Below are 23,888 nucleotides of genomic sequence, written 5' to 3' on the forward strand. Positions count from 1 at the left end.
GCATCAGGATGGCTGAGTAGTCTAAGGTACCAGACTCAACACAAAGAGTGAATTCTAAAAACAGTAAAAGAAAAGTGACAAGTCACATATAAGAAAATTCCCATTAGACTAACAACAGATTTCTCAGCAGAAACTTTACAGGCTAGGATAGAAGGAGATGATATATCCAAAGTGCTGAAATTTTTTAAACTATCAGCCAAAAATACTATACCCAGCAGAGCTATACTTCAGAAATGAAGGAGAAATAAAGTATTTCCCAAACAAGCAAAAACTGAGGAAGTGTATTACCACTAGACAAGTCCTACAAGAAATACTTAAAGGAATCCTACAACTGTTTGGGTTTTTTTTTTTTTTTTCCTTTTGTGAAGAACAGGGTCTTGCTATGTTGCCCAGGCTGGTCTTGAACTCCTGGACTCAAGCAATCTTCCTGCCTCTGCCTCCCTAAGTGCTGGGATAACAGGCATGAGCCACTGTGCCCAGCCAAGAGTCCTATAAGAATCATCTGAAAGCTTAATGAATGATGTCTACCACCATGGAAATGCATGAAAGTATAAAACTCACTAGTAGAGCAAATACACAAAAGAGAAAGAGAAAGGAATTAAAATTTATCATGACAATATACCACCAAATTGTAACGGTAAACAATAAAAGAGGAACAAAGGGTATACAACACAATCAGAAAATAATTAACAAAATAATGTGAGTAAGTCCTCACCTATCAATAACAACCTTGAATGTAAATAGGCTATACTCCCCAATTAAAATAAATACGCTGAATGGATACAAAAAACAAGACTCAAGTATATGCTGGCTACAAGAAACTCATGTTAGCTGTCAAGACATATAAACTGGACTTGAAGGGACAGAAAAAAAATATTCCACACAAATAGAAACAAAAAGCATGTGGAAACTTCCAAACTTATATCAGACAAAATAGACTTTATCTTAAAAAAAAATAAAAAGAGACAAAGAAGGTCATTATATAATCATAAAGGGATCAATTTAGCAAGAGAATATATGACTGTAAATATATATGTATTCAAGACTGGAGCACCCAGATATATAAACCAAATTTTATCAGTGCTAAAGAGAAAGATTGATCCCAATACAATACTTGTTAGATACTTCAACATCCCATTTCTGGCACTGGACAAATAGTGTAGACAGGAAATCAACAAAGGAACATTGGACTTAATCTGCACTATAGACCAAATGTAGCTACCATTTACAGAACATTTCATCCAACAGCTGCAGAATACACATTCTTCTCATTATCACACGAAACATTCTATAAGATAGACAATATTTTTGGCCACAAAATAAGCCTCAACAGCTTTAAAGAATCAAAATTATATCAAATATTTTCTCAGATCACAGTGGAGTAAAGCTAGAAATCAATGACAAGTAGAACTTTGGAAACTGTACAAATACATGGAAATTAAACAACATGCTCCTGAATGACTATTGGGTCAATGAAGAAATTAAGAAGGAAATAAAAAAAGTTTCTTGAAACAAATGAAAATGTAAGCATAACATGCCAAAACCTACGGGATACAGCAAAAGCAGTACTAATAGGGAATGTTATGGCAATAAATGCCTACATCAAAAAAGTAAAAAGGTTTCAAATAAACAACCTAATGATGCACCTCAAGGAACCAGAAAATCAAGAACACACCAAACTAAAAATTAATAAAAGGAATGAAATAATAAAGGTCACAGCAGAACTAAATTAAGTAGAGACTAAAAACAAAATTAAAAGGATCAATGAAACAAAAAGTTGGTTTTTTGTTCAAGCCTGTAATCCCAGCACTTTGGGAGGCCGAGACAGGTGGATCACGAGGTCAGGAGATCGAGACCATCCTGGCTAATATGGTGAAACCCCATCTCTACTAAAAAAAATACAAAAATCTAGCCGGGTGAGGTGGTGGGCGCCTGTAGTCCCAGCTACTCGGGAGGCTGAGACAGGAGAATGGCGTAAACCCGGGAGGCGGAGCTTGCAGTGAGCTGAGATCCGGCCACTGCACTCTAGCCTGGGCGACAGAGCGAGACTCCGTCTCAAAAAAAAAAGTTGGTTTTTGAAAAGATAAACAAAATGAATAACCTGCTAGGTAGACTAACCAAGAGAAAAAAGAGAGAGAATATTCAAATGAAACCAGAAACAAAGGAGACATTACACTGATACCACAAAAATCCAAAAGATCATTACAGACCATTACAACTACACAGTAACAATCGGCAAGCACAGAGGAAATGTATAAATTACTGGACATGAAGAAGTCACCAAGATTGAACCAGGAAGAAATAGAAAACCTTGCACAGACCAATGAGTATTAAGATTGAATTAGTAATAAAAAGTTTCCCACAAAGAAAAGCCTAGAACTGGATGGCTTTACTGCTGAATTCCACCAAGCAGTTAAAGAACTTACACCCATTCTTCTCAAACTATTCCAAAAAATTGAAGAGGAAGGAATTCACCCTAACTCATTCTATGAGGCCAGCATTACCCTGATACCAAAACTAGACAAGGACACAACAGAAAAAGAAAACTGTAGGCCAATATCCCTGATGAACATAAATGTAAAAATCCTCAACAAAATGTTGGCAAACCAAAACGAACAGCATCAAAAAGATAATACACTAAGGTAAAGTGGGACTTATCCCAGGATGCAAGGATGGTTCAACACACAAATCGCAAGTGTGATACATCACAGCAACGTAATGAAGGAAACAAACAATATGATCATCTCAATAGATGCAGAAAAAACATTTTATAAAATTCAACTATTCCATTACCAGAAATGAAAGCAAAATAATATTTCTATTTTCCTTTCATAATAAAACTGTCAACAAATTAGGCATAGAAGAAACACCTCAACATAATAAAGGCCATATATGACAAATCCACAGCTAACATTATACTGAATGGGAAGAAGCTGAATACCCTTTCTTCTGAAAACTGAAACTAGACAAGGATGCCCACTTTCACCAGTTGTATTCAACATAGTTCCAGAAGTCCTAGGCAGAGCAATTAAGCAAGAGAAAAAATAAAAGGAATTCAAATTAGAAAAAAAAGAATTCAAATTGTCCTTCTTTATAGACAACATGATCTTGTACATAGAAAAACCTATAGACTCCACCAAAAAACTTTTAGAACTGATAAGTGAATTCAGTAAAGTTTCAGGGCTGGGCATGATGGCTCACACCTGTAATCTCAGCACTTTGAGAGGCCAAGGTGGGTGGATTACTTGTGCCCAGGAGTTCAAGACCAGCCTGGGCAACATGGCAAAACTCTGTCTCTACTAAAAACACAAAAAATTAGCCAGTCATGGTGTTGCACACCTGTAATCCTAGCTACTCATGAGGCTGAAGTGGGAGAATCAGTTGAACCTGGGAAGTTGGGGCTACAGTGAACCATGATCATGCCACTACACTCAAGCCTAGGTGACAGGAGCGAAACTCTGCTTCAAGAAAAGGAAAAAAGTTTCAGAATACAAAATCAACATAAAAAATGAGTAGTGTTTCTATACACCAATAATGAACTAGTGAAAAGGATATTAAGAAAACAATCCCATTTACTAAATAGCTACTAAAAATAAAATATTTAGGAATTAATTTAACCAAGGAGGTGGAAGACCTCTACAATGAAGACGACAAAACACTGATGAAAGAAATTGAAGGAGACAGAATCAAATAAAAGGCATCTCATGCTCATGAATTGAAAGACTTAATGTTGTTAAAATGACCATACTATCCAAAGCAAGTTGCATATTCAATACAATCCTCCTGGTATAAAAATATCAGTAGCATTATTCACAGAAGTAGAGAAAACCATTCTAAAATTCATATAAAACCACAAAAGATCCTGAATAGCTGAACCAATACTGAGCAAAAAGAACAAAGCTGGAGGCATTACATTACCTGACTTCAATATATACTATAAAGTTTTAGTAACCAAAACAGCATGATATTGGTATAAAAACAGACACATAGACCAATGAAACAGAATAGAAAATCAAAAAGTAAATCCATGTATTTATAGCCAACTGATTTTCAACAAAGGTGAAAGAACACCTTCAACACACAATGGGGAAAGAACAGTCTCTTCAATAAATAGGGCTAGGAAAACTGAATATTCATGTGCAGAAAAATGAAACTTGACCCCTAACTCTCATCATATACAAAAATCAACTCAAAATAAAGACTTAAATGTAAGACAAAACTATAAAACTACTAGTAGAAAACAAAGGGGAAACACTTCAGGACATTACTAGGCACAGATTTTATGGCTAAGACTTCAAAAGCACAGGCAACTAAAACAAAAACAGACAAATGAGATTATATCAAACTAAAAAGCTTCGCACAGCAGGAAACAATTAACAGAGTGAAGGAAAAACTTGTAGAATGGGAGAAAATATTTGCAAACTATTCATACAACAGGGGACTAACAGAATACACAAGGAATCCAACTCAACAGCAAAACTATAATAATAATAACAATGTGATTAAAAACCAGGCAAAGGAACTAAACAGACATTTCTCAAAAGAAGACATAAAGATGATCAAGAGGTATATAAAAAAATGTTCAACATCACCAGTCATCAGGGAAATGCAAATCAAACCACAAAGAGATATCATCTTACTGTAGTTAGAATGGCTATCAGTAAAAAGCAAAAAATAACAAATGCTGGTAACGATACAGAGAAAAGGAAACTCATAAATGCTGTCGGTGGGAATATAAATTAGCAGTGCCACTAGGAAAACAGTATGGGAGTCCCTCAAAAAACTATAAATAGAACTACGATATCATCCAGCAATTCCAATATTGGGCATTTATCCAAAGAAAAGGAAATCAATATGTCAAAATGATACCTGCACCTCCCATGCTTACTGCAGCACTATTCACATCAATGTCAATCAACAGATGAGTGGATAAAGAAAATGTGGTGTATATGCACAACAGACTGGTTAGTAATTTTTCTATCCATTTGGCTTCTCACAAGTCCAGCTTGAGCTTCTTTACAGTATGACAATCTCAAGGTAGTCAGAATTCTTGCATGGTGACAGGCTTCCCCCAAAACAAATATTCTCAGAGACCAAAGCATACTGTAAGACTTCTTATGACCTGGCTTCATAAATCCCAGAATGTAATTCCAACATTAAGACCAGTCAAAGTTCAAGGAGAGAAAAATTAGACTCTGCTTCTCAGTGAGACAGTAGCAAAGAATTTGTGGAATATGCCCATAATACTAAAAGGTTTAAAATAAAAGGCTGGGAAGAGGATATCTCCTGCAAACACAAATTAAAAGAAGAGAAATGAATCAGTAGAATTAATATAAAAATACTTCAAAGCAAAAACAAAAATCGGAAAGCAGAATTCTGAAGAAAGTAAATTCATAACAGTAAAATGTTTAATTTACTAAAAAGATATACTAATTCTAAATTTGTATGCACCTAATAATATAGCTTTAAAATAAATAAAGCAAAAACCGAATTCTAATATCTAAACAAATATACATTTATGGTGGAAGATTTTAACACACCTCTGTCAATAATTGATACAGTAGGTAGCTTTTTAAATGGTTACAGTATAAATTTTAATAACATTACTAACCAAGTTAACCCTGCACCTAATAATTGCATCGTACACAATTATATTCAAGCACACATGGGATGTCCACAAAACGTATATATTATGCCACTAAGCAAGTTCCCACAAATTAGAAAGGTTGAAATTGTATATTCTCCAACCATACTGAATTTTAATTAAAAAAATAAAAAGATAATTGGAACATTGTTATATAGTTAAAAGCTGGCCAGGCGCGGTGGCTCATGCCTGTAATCCCAGCACTTTGGGAGGCCGAGGTGGGCGGATCACGAGGTCAGGAGATCGAGACCTTCCTGGCTAACACGGTGAAACCCCGCCTCTACTAAAAATACAAAAAAAAAAAAAAATTAGCCAGGCGTCGTGGCAGGCGCCTGTAGTCCCAGCTACTCGGGAGGCTGAGGCAGGAGAATGGCGTGAACCTGGGGGGCGGAGCTTGCAGTGAGCCGAGATTGCACCACTGCACTCCAGCCTGGGCGACAGAGCGAGACTCTCCATCTCAAAAAAAAAAATTTTTTTTAATATGACATAAACTGTAAAATACTTGGAACTGAAGGATAGTGGAAATGCTACATGTAAATACTGGTGGGATGCAGCTAAAACATTAATTACGTAGCAATTGATTACTTTAATACATATAGTAGAAAAGAAGAGCTAAAGAGTAATGACCTAAGCATTCATTTCAAGAGGTTATAAAAATAAGCTAAAATAACCAAAAGAAAATTGGCCAGGAACGATGGCTCACACCTGTAATTCCAACACTTTGGGAGGCCGAGGCGGGCCATCACTTGAAGCCAAGAGTTTGAGACCAGCCTGGGCAATGCAAAAATCTTAAAATGTTAACTCATTTCAATAATTCCTCTTGAGTCATATGCTATTTTGTCACATTTTAAATATCGTAAGAGATTATTATTTTGTTTATACAATTAATATTCTTTTAAATAAACATACAAAACAGATTCAACAAAGCTAAAAAGTGGGCTCCTTTTTGAAAGAACTGATAATATGACAACCTCTTGTGCCATTTATCCAGAAAAAAGAGACAGGAAGCAAAAATAATATCAAGAACGGAAAGGGAAATATCACTATAGTTTCTGTAGAAAGTATGAGCATATAACTGAGAATTTAGATTAAACAGGAAAATACCTGAAAAAATATTATCTACATAACTGACTCAAGAGTAAATTAAACTCTGAATGGTCCTTATACTATTAAAATTGAGTCAGTAGTCAGAAATATTCCCACCAATCAAAATCCTGATACAGATAACTTCAACAGTGAGTTCTCCAATCAAATAAGAAGTAATTCAAAGATTATACAAACTTTTACAGGAAATAGAACTTTTTCTGGAAGTTTTCAAAGATTATTCTTCTTTGTTAAGTATTCAACTTATGCTAGATTCTTATTTATAACTTGAATACTTAAAAGAGAATAAATTAGGAAGAAAAACAAGGACATACCAGTATCACCTGGAATAAAGATGCAAAAATATTTTGGAAATTCAACAAAATAAGTAGTATATAAAAAGGATTATAAATTATAATCAAATTATGTTTATCCAAGGAAGTAGAGGTTGGTTTGCCACAAGAAAATCACAAATCATAAATTCAACACATGAACATTGCCAAAGAAAAAATTTATACCTCCCTCAAAAGATGCAGATAAAATATTTGATAACATTCAACCTCAATTATAATGTTTTAATTTTTATGTTGAGACATGGTCTCACTCCATCACCCAGGCTGCAGTGTAGTGATGTGATCACAGATCATAGATCACTGATCAACCTCCCCAGATCAGGCTATCCTTTTAAAATTAAAAAAAAGTGGATAGAATAATTCCTAGAGCTCATAAAGGGCTGGAAATATTTCACATTCCTACCAGTCAGAGAAGAGAGACCTGTTAATGCACAGGGCATTAGGTGGTGTCCTCAGGAAAGTATTGCTGTAATAGAAGGCCAAATTAGTGCTGCACTAAAAGCTGCTCTGAATGTGTGCTAACAAATCTTAAAATGAAGCCTTGAAAGGAATAAATTGGTACCAAGCAACTTCAAGTCAGAACTAAGTCCAAGACTCTTTAAAGCAGAGTTTCGCAACAGTTTTGGAACTACTGATATTTTGAGCTGACTAATTCTTTATTGTTGGGGGGCTGTCCTGTGCACTGTAGGATGTTTGGCAGCAATTGGATGGTGTTTAGCAGCATCTCAGAGCTCCATTATTAGATGCCAGTAGCAATTCCCTAGTTGTAACAACCAAAAATGTATCCCAGCATTGCCAAATTATCTCCTGGGTGGGAGTGGAGGGGGCAAAACTTTCTTATCGAGAACCACTGCTTTAAAGGAACACACACACACACACACCACACACACACAAATTCCAGCATCTGACAATGTAAAATTAACAATGTCTAGCATCTTATCAGAGATTACCAGTCATGCAAAATAGCAAGAAAATATATCCATATAAAAAGAGATCAAAAGAAGCAAACTAAGGACAAAAATGTTGAAATTAGCAGACAACAAAGTTAAAACATCTATTATACAGTCACCAATACCTTTTGGAAACCCCTGCAAACTTCGGAAAAGAAATAATAACAAAAAACCTATCAGATCTCTCTCTATATATGTATATATACATGTGTTAGTAATTATCTGAATGCAAATAAAAAATTGAAAGAAGAATCACAAGATATTTTGCATGGGATACATGAGAGGGGAACACTGATGTGCCTAGAGAACAAAAAAGTAGAGACCAATCAAAACAGGTTTAAAAAAAAAGAAAAGAAAGAAAAGTGCACTTAAAAAAAGCATTTATGTGAAAAGTTATGGAGCTGTTTAAAATAATATCTGTGTGGGTAAATGTATAAATTAAATTTTAAAAAATTTAAATTTAAGATTATGATTAGCCTCATTAAAACAAACATTTTCTAAATGTTTAACTTCTCACAACGTGCAGAATTTTTTGTAAATGCTCAATTGCACAATAAATACTTAGAACTATTAAGAATACAACAGAAACAAAATATTCTTGTTTTGCACATTTCATTATGGTTTCTAAGTTAAGATTTCACTCTGAAGAATAATCCAACACACAATGTCCAGAGCAGAGTTGTCAAATTCGATAACAACTAACAAAATCTAAATAAAAGGGAAGAATAATTTGAAATTGGCAGGAAAGATGTCTTAAACAACTGCAAGGAAGGCTAAAGTGTTTACTAAGATAATTTTTAAAAAGATAAGCTTACCTCTTTCAAGCATTCTGAGTCCTCCCTCTGGCCTGTTTCCTCTGCAGAACCCAGACAAGGAGGAAGGCTGGGACTGAAGGCCATGAGGTCCGTCTTAGGTGGGCCCTCCCCAGAGCACACCCTCTGCTGCCTCTGTTGCGAGTACAACCAACTCCCTACCGCGCTAGAGCACACCAGAGTGGGCTTGCCCAGGGCGCACGCGCCCTCGGTGGGCGACGACGAGCATCGCAGCGCAGTATACAGCAGTAGCGTGAGCACCAACAGGCTGGACACTGCGCAGATGGCAATGATCAGGTACACGTTGACAGCCACCAGCGCCGCTTCCTGACCCACAGCGCCTGCGGACGCCCTCGGCGACGCCTTTGGCGGTTGGCCGCTCTCCACCAACGACAATAGCACCGTTGCCGTGGCCGTCAGTGCGGGCTCACCGTGGTCCTTCACCAGCACCAGAAGGCGGTGGCGCCTGGCGTCCACCTCGTCCAGAGTGCGTGTTGTGCTGATCTCGCCAGTGTACAGCCCCACACGGAACGGGATGCGCGCGCCTACCGCCGCCGGCTGCAATTCATAAGAAAGCCAAGCATTGTAGCCGGAATCAGCGTCCACTGCGCGCACCTTCGCCACCACGTGGCCGGCACTCACCGATCGCGGCACCAGCTCGCTCATTGTGCCTCCAGCGCTGCCAGCTCCGGGCGTCAGCAGAGACGGCGCGTTGTCGTTCTCATCCAGCACGAACACCTGCAGCGTCACGTTGCTGCCCAGAGGCGGCACGCCCGCATCGAGCGCGCTCACCTGGAACTGCAGCAGCTCCAGCTCCTCGTGGTCCAGCGGCTGCAGCACATACACCTTGCCGCTCTCCGCGTGCACCGACACGTAGCTCGACAGCGCGCGCTCGCCCACCCGCCGCTCCACCAGCGAGTAGGACACCAGCGCGTTCTCCTGCGCGTCCGCGTCCCGCGCAGACACCGTGAAGATGTGACAGCCCGGCGGGTTGTTCTCCTTCACGAACACCGTGTACTCGGACTGCGCGAACGCCGGCGCATTGTCGTTCACGTCGGCCACTCCCACGGACACGCTGGCCGTGGCCCACAGTGAAGGCGAGCCCCCGTCCCGCGCGGTCACCACCAGTTCATAGGCTGACACGCTCTCGCGGTCCAGGGCGCTGTCCAGCACCAATGAGTAGTAATTCTTGTAGGTGGACACCAGATTGAAGGGGACGTGCGGCGTCAGGGTGCAGGTGACCTGTCCGTTTGAGCCAGAGTCACGATCGGACACACTGATTAGGGCAATGATGGCGCTAGGCTGAGTGTCTTCTCTGATGGGGAGTGACAAAGAAGTGATGGTAACCTCTGGGGCGTTATCATTTACATCTAGTACTTCCACCAAAAGGGTACAATGACCCGCCATTGGAATATTTCCTTTGTCAACTGCCTCCACAGATATTTCATAAAATTTCTTTTCTTCGAAATCTAGTTTGCCTTTTGTCCTAATTTCTCCGTTGTTGGGATTTATGGTAAATGCATATACCACTGCAGGCGATACAGGCCTTCTAAATGAGTAAACTATATCTCCATTTGTACCATCATCAGGATCTGTGGCATTTAGCTTGATCACTAATGTTCCATTGAATGCGTTCTCTAACACTGTCACTTTATAAACGGATTGGTAAAATTCCGGGGCGTTATCATTCACGTCCAGAATCGTGATGAGCAGTTGAACTGTGCCAGTCAGTTCGGGTTTACCTCCATCCCTGGCTGTCAGTAATAAAGTATATTCCTGAATTTCCTCTCTGTCCAGTGTTTTCCTCAGTATAAGTGATAATGAAGACATTTGTTCACGACTATTTTGTGTGTCCAAAGCGAAATAATCGTTGGGATCCAGTCGGTAGGTCAATGCCGAGTTTACTCCAATATCTGCATCGGATGCGCCATCTAGTGGAAATCGAGTTTCCGGAGGTCTAGATTCTGCAATGGTTATGAGTTTCTTGCTTTCAGGAAATATGGGCGGGTTGTCGTTAATGTCCCTCACCTTCACCTCCACATGGAAAACCTGTAGCGGCCTGTCCACGATCACCTCCAGGTGGATGCTGCACTCCGCTCTCCGCCCGCACAGCTCCTCGCGGTCGATCCGAGAATTCACAAACAAAATGCCATTCTGCAGATTTACCTCCAGAAGGTCCCCGTGTGTTTTGGACGCTACCCGGAACAGGCGCGGCACCAGCTCTGCCAGCTCCAGCCCCAGGTCCTGAGCGATGCGCCCCACGAAGGTGCCGTGTTTTGCTTCCTCGGGGACGGAATAGTGGAGCTGGCCACTACCCGTCTCCCAGGCTGCGAGGATCAGAAGACAGAGCAGTAGTTGCCGCTGTCTTGGGCCTCCTTGCCAGGAAAACACCATGATACACTCCAAAAACCTCAGAGATATCTGCAATATATACAATGCCTTACCTCAAACTGCCTCTCAACGCCCAAGTTTTACGACTTCCTAGTGCGGGAGGATTCGCAAGAGGTATTCTGCTTTCTGCTATGTTTTCTGCAGGAAGAAAGAAACGGCGGCTCTTTCTTCGCGGAGACGTTCTCAGTGAAGAGCGACACCATGCGCATGAACGTGTAAGTGTAAGTATGACTCGGTCTTCATATTTTCCATTGATGCAGGATTTTTTTCCCCTGCATTTCCTGACATTTTCACTGCAAATATGTAATTGAAGATTAGATGTTTACCTTCCCAGAAACAGCAAATTACCGCATTCTGCTCAGTATTTGATATTAGTTGACAATTGGTTGATGAGTTTCATCTTGCCACAAATTTATTTTTCCATGTGTAAGACTTCCATGCAGAACTTGAAAAGACAAATATTCGACATTCAGTATGGGACAATTGATTTGTAGTTCTGCATAGTCATGTAGGTTTTTGTGGGACTGTCCTTTTCCTGTAATCTTTTTCAAGACCTCCTCACACAACAGCCATTGACTCCAAAAGGAAACAACAATCACATAAGAATAAAATGGGTGAAGGTGAAAAATATTGGTAAGCGATATATTAGACTTTGAATAAATACACCATATTTATAAATTTTCCTCAATGTTACTTGAGATGTGGATAAAATATTTATATTCAAAAGAAAGTGTTCAGTCAATCTGTGTGTGATTTTGTGAGTGTGTGTATGTGCATAAACACAATAATTTAGACACAACAATTATTTAAGGTTTTGGATTCTGTTTTTATAAAATATTCCTGGAACTAGTATCCTATTTATTTAACAGAATTTAACTTACCACCCCTGGCTGCAATTCATACAAAAGCCATGCATTGTAGCCCGAACTGGCGTCCTAGTTAAATAGAATTTAACCAGTAGGTTAAATTTTCCATTTTCTCTCTCCATCTTACTTCATCATCACTGAGTAAAACCTTGCCATCATTTAAATTGACTCTAATTTTCCAAGAAACAATAGCTAGACAAAGATGTTAACATATCTTTAGTAAGGAAGAGAGGAAGAGGATCTCACTTTTATCTATTGTTATAACTCAAGCCACAAAATCCCAGGCCAAATAGTGTTATGAAAAATATATCATAGCTCCAATAATTATCTGGCCTGTTCTGTGCACAACTCTATAGGAAATGACTGTTTGATTTATTTCCATAACTCTGCTCTCCTCTAAAAATTTAGGCAGAGTATTTGGTATTCTCTTACCCTCATCATCCTCTCCTGCTTCATTACTTTTATGAACATAGTATTCCTCTTATAATGGAAATTGTTCATTGACTCTTTCTAATTCTTCCTCTCTGGCCCTACATTTCTTTATTCACCTCTTCACATAATTAGACTACATAGTCAACCATTTAAAATATGCCCTTCTAGACACCTTAGAGTCATTCACCTATTTGTACTACTCCTCTAACATTCTATTTAGCCTCCAACACACAGTTACCCTGACAATCCATTTTCTCTATTCTTCCTATTAAGCTGCTCAATATTGTCACTTAACCATGACTATTCTCTTCAAGTTTACTCTCACCTTTACCTCAGTTGGGCTCTCAAGTGAATTAACTCCTCCCTCTTGCTTACAGATTCTTCTGTATTCTCTTCCCTCTCTTCTCAAATTCTCAACCTCATTTCCATCAGTTCACTTTCAGATGATTCACACATTGAGAGATGTCACCAAACAGAAATTCAATAGCTCTCTTCTCAAGTCATTTTCCTTATATTATCTGTTTTCATTGTCTACTAATTGTAAGGAAAAACTGTTCCCACTTTCAAGGCCAACCATATGCTCTTAAAAATCATTTTCGGGCCGGGCACTGTGGCTCAAGCCTGTAATCCCAGCACTTTGGGAGGCCAAGACGGGCGGATCGCGAGGTCAGGAGATCGAGACCATCCTGGCTAACACGGTGAAACACCGTCTCTACTAAAAACTACAAAAAACTAGCCGGGCGAGGTGGCGGCGCCTGTAGTCCCAGCTACCTGGGAGACTGAGGCAGGGGAATGGCGTGAACCTGGGAGGCAGAGCTTGCAGTGAGCTGAGATCCGGCCACAGCACTCCAGCCTGGGTGACAGAGCGAGACTCCGTCTCAAAAAAAAAAAAAAATCATTTTCTATTCTCTCATAGTTTTCATCTAAATTCTCCTGCTGCCTGTTTTACTTTTAGTATCTTATTTTTTACTTGTTTCTTTCACTCACACTATGAAGATATTCAAACATCTTTAACTAAAACATGTATACACACACACACACACACACATTTAAACGTTCTACTTCTAGGGGAAAACCTATTCTGTTTATCTTTTTCCCTTCATGTTTAACTTCTAACATATACTTGATATATTGCACTTTGAGCTTTATTTCAGCTTCCTGTTGTCTATCCTCCTATGATTTTAAGCCTACTATAATAGGTTGAATTGTGGTCCCCAGAAAGTTATGCCCACATCTCAATACCTGGAACCTGTGGATTTTACTTTATTTGGTGAATGATATGATTAAGTTAAGGATCTTGAAAGGACTTTATCCTGGATTATCCAGATGGGCTCTAAATACAGTCACATGTAACTTTGTAAAACCAACACAAAGAGAGAGACATGGAGAGGAGGAGGCAATGTGACCACGAAGGCTGAGAAGGCTGAGATTGGAGTGGTTCAGCCACAAGCCAAGAAACAGCAACAGCCATCAGAAACTGGAAGAAACAAAAACCAGATTCTTCCCTGGGACCTCCGAAGAGAGTATAGCCCTGACAACACCTTGATTTTGGACTTCTGGTCTCCAATACTGAGACATAATAAACTTTTGTTGTTTTATAGCACCCAGTTTGTGGTCATTTTTTATAGCAGCCACAGGAAATGACACACTTACCCACCTAAGTACCTGGACACATTGTTTTTCACTTTTCAAATGTCTATCTTGACAATTTTATTCTTTCATAGATTTATTTTTTCCCTAAAGGAGTTGTTCCTAAAATCTATATCAATAATCTCTTCTGAGATCCAGACCCATATTTCCAATCACAATGGTATTATTCTCTTAGGACCGCAAAGTAACATTTTCTTCAATGTTCATCTCCATTCCCTACCTACTCAAATACGCATAAACTGTTTCTCCAACACTGTTCTGCAAGTTGGTTAACGGCAATCTCATCTTCTCAGTTGAACAAACTAAAAAAGTGAGAGTCACCTTCTACTTTTGTTTTTCTCTTATCATTTGTATTGAGTCTGTCATTATTTGGCTGCTTCTACTTTGTCAATGCCTCTTGTCTTTTTCAATTCATTTCTACTACCATCATTTAAGTCTCCATTACCTGATACCTAATTTATCAAAAAAGAAATTGCTTTCCTGCCTTCACAATCTCCCCTGCTCTAATCCTTCAAGTACACATTTATCACCACATACTGTGCAGTTGTTCATACTTATCTCCCTATCTGTAATACTTTCTTGGTAAAGTGTTATCTATCTTTCAAGACACTCTTCAATAAAACATCTGATTTCTAGGGCTTACTCCCATTTCTAAGATAGAGAGGAATGCCCAGGCAATACATTTCAATACCATATATTTATTTAAAATTATTGATTGAAACCGGGAGTGGTGGAGCCTGCCTGTAGTCCCAGCTACTTGGAGGGCTGAAATGGAGGATCACTTGAACCTAGAAGTTCTAGTCCAGCCTGTGCAACATAGCAAGATCCCCATATGTTTTAAAAAAGTGATTGAACATATACTATATTCCAGATCCTAAACTAAAGATATGTAAGAAAGTAGATATAAGGCTGGAAATTTTAATGCCTTTACTACCAGGCTGGGGTGTGTAAGATTTTATTCCCTGGTTAAAGAGAAGCCTCTGGATACTTTTGTAGAAATAGAAAGTTAAAACATGTAAAATGCACATTAGAAGATTCACTTGGTAATAGGCACAGTGCAGTGGTATACTATGATAAGTTTGGGATTATCCAAAACCGGGTTTGAGCCACAGTTGGTTGCCAACTGTACTGTATGGTACAGATGGTTAAATATTTTCAAATTGAGAAATGATTTTACTATATTTCATGTAAATAAGAATAGTACAATAGCTATTCCTACTTGAAATAAAGAAGGTATTGTGTGAACAATGAAGAAAATCATTCATCATATATCAGACATATATCTATATTATTGTGATAATACCTGGAATATGATGTGAAAATATCTAGATTGTACTGAAATTAGAATAGTGATCAAGAAGGCTGTTTTAAAAGCCTAAGCACGTGAGGAAGAGTTAGAGAATCCATTAATGGTATCTAGTAACTTTTTGTACCATTCTTGCAACTCACCTGTAATCTTGAATAATGAACAAATTAAAATAAAATTTTAAGTTATCAAACATCTGGCCAGTTTTTAATCTAACATAGTATTATTTTTCAAAGTTAATCAGTCATACAAAATATTATAGAAAAAGAAAAATATTAAGTGTGGTGCTCCATGGCCTCCATTGTATCTACATATTTCCTTCGTAAATATTAGACAAATACATAAAAGTTAAAATGAGTAAGAATGACGAAGAAAGATGAGACATTCGATAGTTTAAAGGATAAAATCACAAAGAAAACCGAGAGAATGTAGTTATAACCTAAACGGAAGTTCTTCAAGAAACAAATATATCTAAATAATATTAATAACTTACTTCACTGGGAGGATTTAAACAATCTTCTCGAGACAGCTGAAGGCTTGGGCTGAAGGCCATGAGGTCCGTCTTGGGCGGGCCCTCTCCAGAGCACACCCTCTGCCTCCTCTGCTGCGAGTAAGACCAACTCCCCATGGCGCTGGAGTACACCAGCGTGGGCTTGCCCGGCGAGCACTGGCTCATGGTGGGAGGCGCTGAGCACCGCAGCGCAGTGTACAGCAGCAGTGTGAGCACCAGCAGGCTGGACACTGCACAGATGGCGATGATCAGGTACACATTGATGTCTACCAGAGCCGCTTCGGGACCCACAGCGCCCACTGAGGCCCGCGACGACGCCTTTGGCGCCTGACCGTTCTCCACCAGCGACACCAGCACCGTGGCCGTGGCCGTCAGCGCGGGCTCACCGTGGTCCTTCACCAGCACCAGCAGGCGGTAGAGCTGAGCGTCCGCCTCGTCCAGGATGCGTGTGGTGCTGATCTCGCCAGTGTACAGCCCCACGCGGAACGGGATGCGCGCGCCACCCGCCGCCGGTTGCAACTCGTAGGACAGCCAAGCGTTATAGCCAGAGTCAGCGTCCACTGCGCGCACTTTCGCCACCACGTGGCCCGCACCCACGGACCGCGGTACCAGCTCGCTAACTGCGCCGCCCGCGCTGCCAGCCCGAGTCGCCAGCAGTGCCGGCGCATTGTCGTTCTCATCCAGCACGAACACCTGCAGCGTCATGTTGCTGCCCAGAGGCGGCACGCCCGCGTCGCGCGCGCTCACCTGGAACTGCAGCAACTCCAGCTCCTCATGGTCCAGAGGCTGTAGTGCGTACACCTTGCCGCTCTCCGCGTGCACCGACACGTAGCTCGACAGCGCGCGCTCGCCCACCCGCCGCTCCACCAGCGAGTAGGACACCAGTGCGTTCTCCTGCGCGTCCGCGTCCCGCGCAGACACCGTGAAGATGTGGCAGCCCGGCGGGTTGTTCTCCTTCACGAACACTGTGTACTCGGACTGCGCGAACGCCGGCGCGTTGTCGTTCACGTCGGCCACACCCACGGACACGCTGGCCGTGGCCCACAGCGAAGGCGAGCCCTCATCCCGCACGGTAATCACCAGCTCATAGGCCGACACGCTCTCGCGGTCCAGGGCGCTGTCCAGCACCAATGAGTAGTAATTCTTGTAGGTGGACACCAGCTTGAAGGGAACATGAGGTGTCAGTGAGCAGATAACCTGTCCATTGGCTCCAGAGTCACGATCCGACACGCTAATCAGGGCAATGACGGTACCCACCTGAGCATCCTCTTGTACAGGGAGTGACAGCGAAGTAATCATTACTTCAGGGACATTGTCATTCACGTCCAGAACTTCCACCAGGACCATACTGTGACCTGCCATGGAAGGAATCCCTTTATCAATGGCGTTAACCTGAATTTCATAGGCATTATTCTCTTCAAAATCCAGTTCACCATAAATTCTAATTTCACCTGTGTCTGGATTTATTGAAAACATACATTTCTCACTCACTGGCAAAATCATTTTCATCCCATAGGAAATTTCTCCATTAAGTCCTTCGTCTGGATCGGAAGCGTTTAGTTGGATCACTCTTGTGTCGTTTTGGACATTTTCAGACAACACCACTCTATAGCTGGGCTTATCAAACGCCGGACCATTGTCATTCACATCCAGGACGGTTATTTGAATCTGAACAGACCCTGTTAGTTCTGGTTTACCGCCATCGATTACCATCAGCAAGAAATTGAGTTTTGGCGTTTGTTCTCTGTCTAATAACTTCCGAAGAACTAATTCAGGCAATACACTTTTATCTTTTTTTGTTTTTATTTTAAGCTCAAAATGCTCATTTAGACTTAACGCATAGGTCAAAAGAGAGTTTACGCCGATATCCGCATCAGAAGCGCCCTCTAGAGGAAAATGAGAGTCCAGAGGCGCAGATTCAGAAATAGGTACCTTTTGTTCCCTTTCTCTGAACACCGGCGGGTTGTCGTTAATGTCCTTTACCTCCACGTCCACATGGAAAACCTGCAGCGGCCTGTCCACGATCACCTCCAGGTGGATGCTGCACTCCGCGCTCCGCCCGCACAGCTCCTCGCGGTCGATCCGAGAATTCACAAACAAAATGCCATTCTGCAGATTTACCTCCAGAAGGTCCCCGTGTGTTTTGGACGCCACTCGGAACAGGCGCGGCACCAGCTCCGCCAGCTCCAGCCCCAGGTCCTGCGCGATGCGGCCCACGAAGGTGCCGTGTTTGGCCTCCTCGTAGACGGAGTAGTGGAGCGGGCTGCTCCCCACCTCCCAGGCTGCGAAGAGCAGAAGAGAGAGCAGCAGACGTTGAGATCCCGGCCCTCTTGGCCCGATAATCACCATTGCAGAAAATGAGGGCCTCTGAGTTGGGACAGTCAGTTTTAAGGGATCGCCTGCCTGAGGTATTTCATGAGCAGTCACCCTTTTCTGTAAGTACATATTTAGTAAATTTTTTCCAGCATCACAGTCAATATGGAGTCGATCCTATTCCGTGAATGGTTGGAATGTGGGTGCGGAGAAAAAAATTTTCCTGTTTCACCTTTTGAGTGTAGAGCGACATCATGTGACCGATTATGTAAGTGCAAGAAAGATCCTGAGGTTCTTTTCGGTTTAGCCACTTTCTGGGTCACTCTAAATTCTGTTGTTTCGACTTTCGGATATTTTTCACGGATAATTTATAAATGCGGGTTTAGTTAATACACACGATAGTAACAACACATCGACAATTTTATTACACTGTAGTTTAAAAATGTTTTCTGCTTAAAAGTAGAAATCTTTCAAATACGGTAGATTAGAAGCTACACTTTATCATGGAAAATGATATACAGAATAACATACATCACCCCTGCCCTTATATAGCTTGCAATTCACACTGTTTCAGTAACTTTTAACCTTCACAAACACTCCATCATAAGATTTTAGAGAAAGTTAGGAATTTTGTATTTAACAAAGGATAAGAAACTAAAACATCTAATACCAAACAATATTTCGTTTATATAAATTGTCTTATTCATAAATCTGATGAAAGTTAGAATTCATCATAAATATGGACAGTGTTATTGCTTTTGGTTCCTCGATGCTTGAATGTAATAACTTTTCACATAACTGCTCTCATTTCCATAACATGCTAAAACAAATCTCAGGAATAGATTCTGGAAAGTTTTACTCTAGCAAAAGTAAAGCACTTTCATGTTAAATGTTTTATTGAAACCTCCAAATTTCACGCTATCCCAAAGTAACAATGGAGCACTAATATGAGAAAGATCTCTTAAAAGGTTTTGAAGCCTAATCTCATTGACTAAAGTCAAGATAATGTGAACTTGATATCAACCGTTTGCTTTTTCTCTAAATCTTCACCTATAGGTCATTTAGTAGTTAGGACATGCTTCTCTTCAGAAAATCAGAATAGTGACTGTGATGCAAGGGGGAATCAAATGACCTTTAGTGAGTTTATTCATTAATTCAAAATCAGCTTTAAGTGAAACCAAAACACAGATAAGATCCTACAACTCATTGTGAACAACTACACATAGATTTTGTAAGTCTATTAACACTCAAAGTCAAAATCTTTAAACCAATAATTTGATGCAATTCGTTCCTATTACATATAATAATAAAGGCAACTGAAATACAACACCTTTACAAAACCAGGAAAGAATAACCAAGAATGGCTCTACAAGTATAAGATAACTTAAATCAACTATAAAAAGTTAAGTAATTAAAAATATATTTGAATTTTGATGCCATCGGGCTAATTATTTAAATTGTCTAATATTACCACCAAATTTCTTTCCTATTTTTCATTTTCAAAAGTAGTCAAGGTACCGTACAAGCTAAGGAACTTTAATTTTAAAAAATAGGCTGGGTGCAGTGACTTACACCTGTAATTCCAGCACTTTGGGAGGCTGAGGCAGGCAGATCACCTGAGGTCAGGAGTTCAAGACCAGCCTGGCCAACATGGTGAAAACCTGTCTCTACTAAAAATACAAAACTTAGCCAGAAGTGGTAGTGCATGCCTGTAGTCCCAGCTACTCGGAAAGCTGAGGGAGGAGAATCACTTGAACATGGGAGGTGGAGATTGCAGTGAGCCGAGATCACACCACTGCACTCCAACCTGGGTGATAGATCAAACTCTATCTCAAAAAGAAACAAATAATAATAGTGTATTATGTAGTTCTCACCCACTCTTTGACCTAAACAAATTGTTAAGTCAATAGGAACATTTAAGTTCAGCTTAATACTTAAACAATCAAACTAGAAAATAAATTGAAATTATAATTTTATACCATAGAATGCAATCTTGGCATTAAGAATAAATATAAAAGACACAACTTTTCAGAAATCAGTCCAAGTAATCTAAATTATCTAAAATGCAAATTGGTTATTTATGTGATATAAAATAATAATTTACAAAATTTTAACCTGCACTGAAAATGTTCCCAAGTCTTTAAAAGTTCTTGAGTTATTACAAAAACTTTATCTGGAGATGGGTAATGTATTCCCTATCTCATATTCACATTTATTATATTTGTAAAGTTTCATAAGTGGTATGATGGTTTAATCACTTTTGAGTCTGAAATATTTTATATTTTTATCTTGTTGCCTTCTCTTTAATACTTAAAGAATGTTTTTAGCCAATGAATACTAAGGTACAAAAGTTCTTGATCTAAAGTCTATGAATAGGCTTCAGCATAGACTCTTTGAATATTGTGCCAAATGATATGTTATGCATCTATAAGGGGGGAAATAACTAGATATGATTCTCAAGAAAGTCTATAATTCCACCACTCTACGTGTAGTAAGAATAACTAAATACGAAGAATGACTCAGAATTAAATGATCTTTGCTAAAATCTTCAGATGGAGTGATACCATGTGGAAGAAAATTTCAAAAACATTAGAGATAAGGCATTACAAGATAGAATAGTTAAAATGTGAGGTGAATGAAAAATTGTCAGTAGGTACTCACGTTAATATATTTAATTTTTTCTCTGCTAGATGAATCTGAAAAACTTATGGAAGAATGCCAGCTAGCATATACTGTAGATAATATAGCCCTATATGCATGTCTTTAGCATGTTTGGATAATTTGAATAATTTTATTTACCTAGTTTCCTTTGGAATCATAAATCATGCCATTTTGTTTGAGTATCCAAAAGTTGACAAATCTCTTGCCTTTGCATGAAACAAAATCAAGAACAGGCAAAAAACAAAAATTATTTGTTCAGATGGGGGTCCCACGATGATAGCTCACTGCAGCCCTGAACCCCTGGGTTCAGGGGACCCTCTCATGTCAACCTCCCAAGAAACTGGGACTACAAGCGTGCACCACTAGGTCTGGCTAACTTTTAAAATTTTTGTAGAGACAGGATCTCGCTATGCTGTCTAGGCAGGCCTCTAACTCTTGGGCTCAAGCAGTCCTCCTGCCTCAGCCTCCTGAATAGCTGGGATTACAGGCCTGAGCCACTTTGCCTGGCAAGAACATGTAGAATTTTAGTTATATTATTTCCATAAAGCATCATATAAGAATGCAAGGCTTAACTTTTTTCTTCAAACAATATGACAACAAGTATTATCACAGGAATAGACAAAAGTAAAGATTGTTTCATATATAATGAATTTATGATGAATGTTTAACACTGTAAAAATAAAAAAAGTAAAGTAAATCATGTCATACTAATGGAGTATTCCAGTTTTGATACAAGCCTGAAGTTAGAAAAGCCAATGGACTAAGTGCAGTGGCATGCATTCCCAGCTACTCTGGATGCTGAAGTGGGAGAATCCTTTGAGCAGTCACCTATGAATAACTAGTGCAGTCCAACCTGGACATCATGGGAAGACCTCCTCCCTTTAGAAAAACAAAGCTAATTGATCTAACAATGTGGAAATATCAAGGCAAAAATCTACTAAAAGACAAAGAGGAGCAAATTTAAATAATCCTTAGTTATTGTGGCCATAACTGAAGTTTAGAGATGAAGGGGCATGGGTACTTTAGTGAAAATAGTAATTATTTCTACTCAAGTGACTACAGAAGAGTCATTCTTGCATCTCATTTCTTTTAATATTTGCTAACCAAATATTACGAGAAATAGTACATTTATTGGTTAAAGAAGCCGGATTATTCATATGACTGAGACTGAAGATGTCCATTTGGCATTTCATGAACAGACGTTGTTGTCTAAAACAATATTCAAAATACTGATCATAAAACTTTCCCTTAAAAAATCCGTGAAAAACACTGGATTTTAAATAATTTCACATACACTTTCTGATAGGTGGAATCTGTAGAAAACTCACCTGACCGGGGTGATTTGACCCTGGTTCCCGTCTTTCCCCTTCCTCCTCTTTATTCAGACCTAGAGGAAGACTGGGGCTGAAGGCCATGAGGTCCGTCTTAGGTGGGCCCTCCCCAGAGCACACCCTCTGCTGCCTCTGCTGCGAGTGCGACCAGCTCCCCACCGCGCGGGAGCACACCAGAGTGGGCTTGCCCGGCCCGCACGCGCCCTCAGTGGGCGTCACCGAGCACCGCAGGGCAGTATACAGCAGCAGCGTGAGCACCAGCAGGCTGGACACCGCGCAAATGGCGACGATCAGGTACACATTGACATCCAACAGCGCAGCCTCTGGGCTCGCGGCGCCCACCAAAGCCCGCGAAGAGACCTTTGGCGCCTGTCCCGTCTCCACCAACGACACCAGCACGGTGGCCGTGGCCGTCAGCGCCGGCTCACCGTGGTCCTTCACCAGCACCAGAAGTTGGTGGCGCGGTGAGTCCACCTCATCCAGGGCACGCGTTGTGCTGATCTCGCCCGTGTACAGCCCCACGCGGAACGGGATGCGCGAGCCGACCACCTCCGGCTGCAATTCATATGAAAGCCACGCATTGTAGCCTGAGTCCGCATCTACTGCGCGCACTTTCGTCACCACGTGGCCCGCACCCACCGACCGCGGTACTAGCTCGTTAACGGCGCCTCCCGCGCTGCCAGCCCGAGTCGCCAGCAGTGTCGGTGCGTTGTCGTTCTCATCCAGCACGAACACCTGCAGCGTAACGTTGCTGCCCAGAGACGGCACGCCAGCGTCACGCGCGCTCACCTGGAACTGCAGCAGCTCCAGCTCCTCGTGGTCCAGCGGTTGCAGAGCGTACATTTTGCCGCTCTCCGCATGTACCGACACGTAGCTCGACAGCGCGCGCTCGCCCACCCGCCGCTCCACCAGCGAGTAGGACACCAGCGCGTTCTCCTGCGCGTCCGCGTCCCGCGCAGACACTGTGAAGATGTGGCAGCCCGGCGGGTTGTTCTCCTTCACGAACACCGTGTACTCGGGCTGTGCGAACGCAGGTGCGTTGTCGTTCACGTCGGCCACCTCCACGGATACCCTGGCCGTAGCCCACAGCGAAGGCGAGCCCCCATCCCGCGCGGTGACCACCAGTTCATAGGCCGACACGCTCTCGCGGTCCAGGGCGCTGTCCAGTACCAACGAGTAGTAATTCTTGAAGGTGGATACCAGCTTGAAGGGGACGTGGAGAGTCAGAGAGCAGGTCACCTGCCCGTTGACACCGGAGTCACGGTCAGACACGCTGATCAGGGCAATGACCGTGCTGGGATGAGTGTCCTCTCGTATTGCGAGGGACACGGGAGTCACTGTGACTTCAGGAGAGTTATCATTGGTGTCCAAGATTTCCACCCAGACTGTACAGTGACCTGCCATCGGGGGAGTCCCCTTATCTGTAGCCTGTACTTCAATGTTATAAAACTTGTTTTCTTCATAATCTAAAATTCCGTTGACCCTCACTTCTCCATTATTTTGATCTAGTGTAAATAAGGGTCTTCCACTGGGCTTAATTGACATTAAGGAGTATGTTAACTCTCCGTTGACTCCCTCATCTCGG

The 23,888-nt window shown here is 41.0% G+C and overlaps 2 protein-coding genes across 4 annotated transcripts in view; both read right to left on the minus strand.

Annotated features, from left to right (window-relative positions):
* LOC117065729 (protocadherin alpha-C2) overlaps positions 1 to 23,888 on the minus strand; it is a 161,997-nt gene that overhangs the window by 116,251 nt on the left and 21,858 nt on the right. The window contains exon 1 of one of the 3 annotated variants that reach the window (XM_033180917.1): positions 15,981 to 18,512. The exons of the other annotated variants lie outside the window; for them this stretch is intronic. Within the exon in view, the coding sequence (XP_033036808.1) occupies positions 15,981 to 18,443 (2,463 nt within the window). The 5' untranslated portion in view covers positions 18,444 to 18,512. Of the gene's footprint in view, positions 1 to 15,980; positions 18,513 to 23,888 lie in introns of those variants that run through there. 3 annotated transcript variants of the gene reach the window in all.
* Positions 8,828 to 11,492, minus strand: LOC117065734 (protocadherin alpha-13). Its single transcript, XM_033180926.1, has one exon. The coding sequence runs from the start codon at positions 11,234 to 11,236 to the stop codon at positions 8,828 to 8,830; it is 2,409 nt and encodes an 802-aa protein (XP_033036817.1). The 5' UTR covers positions 11,237 to 11,492.

Source organism: Trachypithecus francoisi, unplaced genomic scaffold, assembly GCF_009764315.1.
Source record: "Trachypithecus francoisi isolate TF-2019V2 unplaced genomic scaffold, Tfra_2.0 Lachesis_group2, whole genome shotgun sequence".
Taxonomy (NCBI): domain Eukaryota; kingdom Metazoa; phylum Chordata; class Mammalia; order Primates; family Cercopithecidae; genus Trachypithecus; species Trachypithecus francoisi.

What these genes read in the sequence shown, in the direction of transcription:
- LOC117065734 (XM_033180926.1), bottom strand. Translation starts at nt 11,236, where the DNA reads ATGGTGTTTTCCTGGCAAGGAGGCCCAAGACAGCGGCAACTACTGCTC.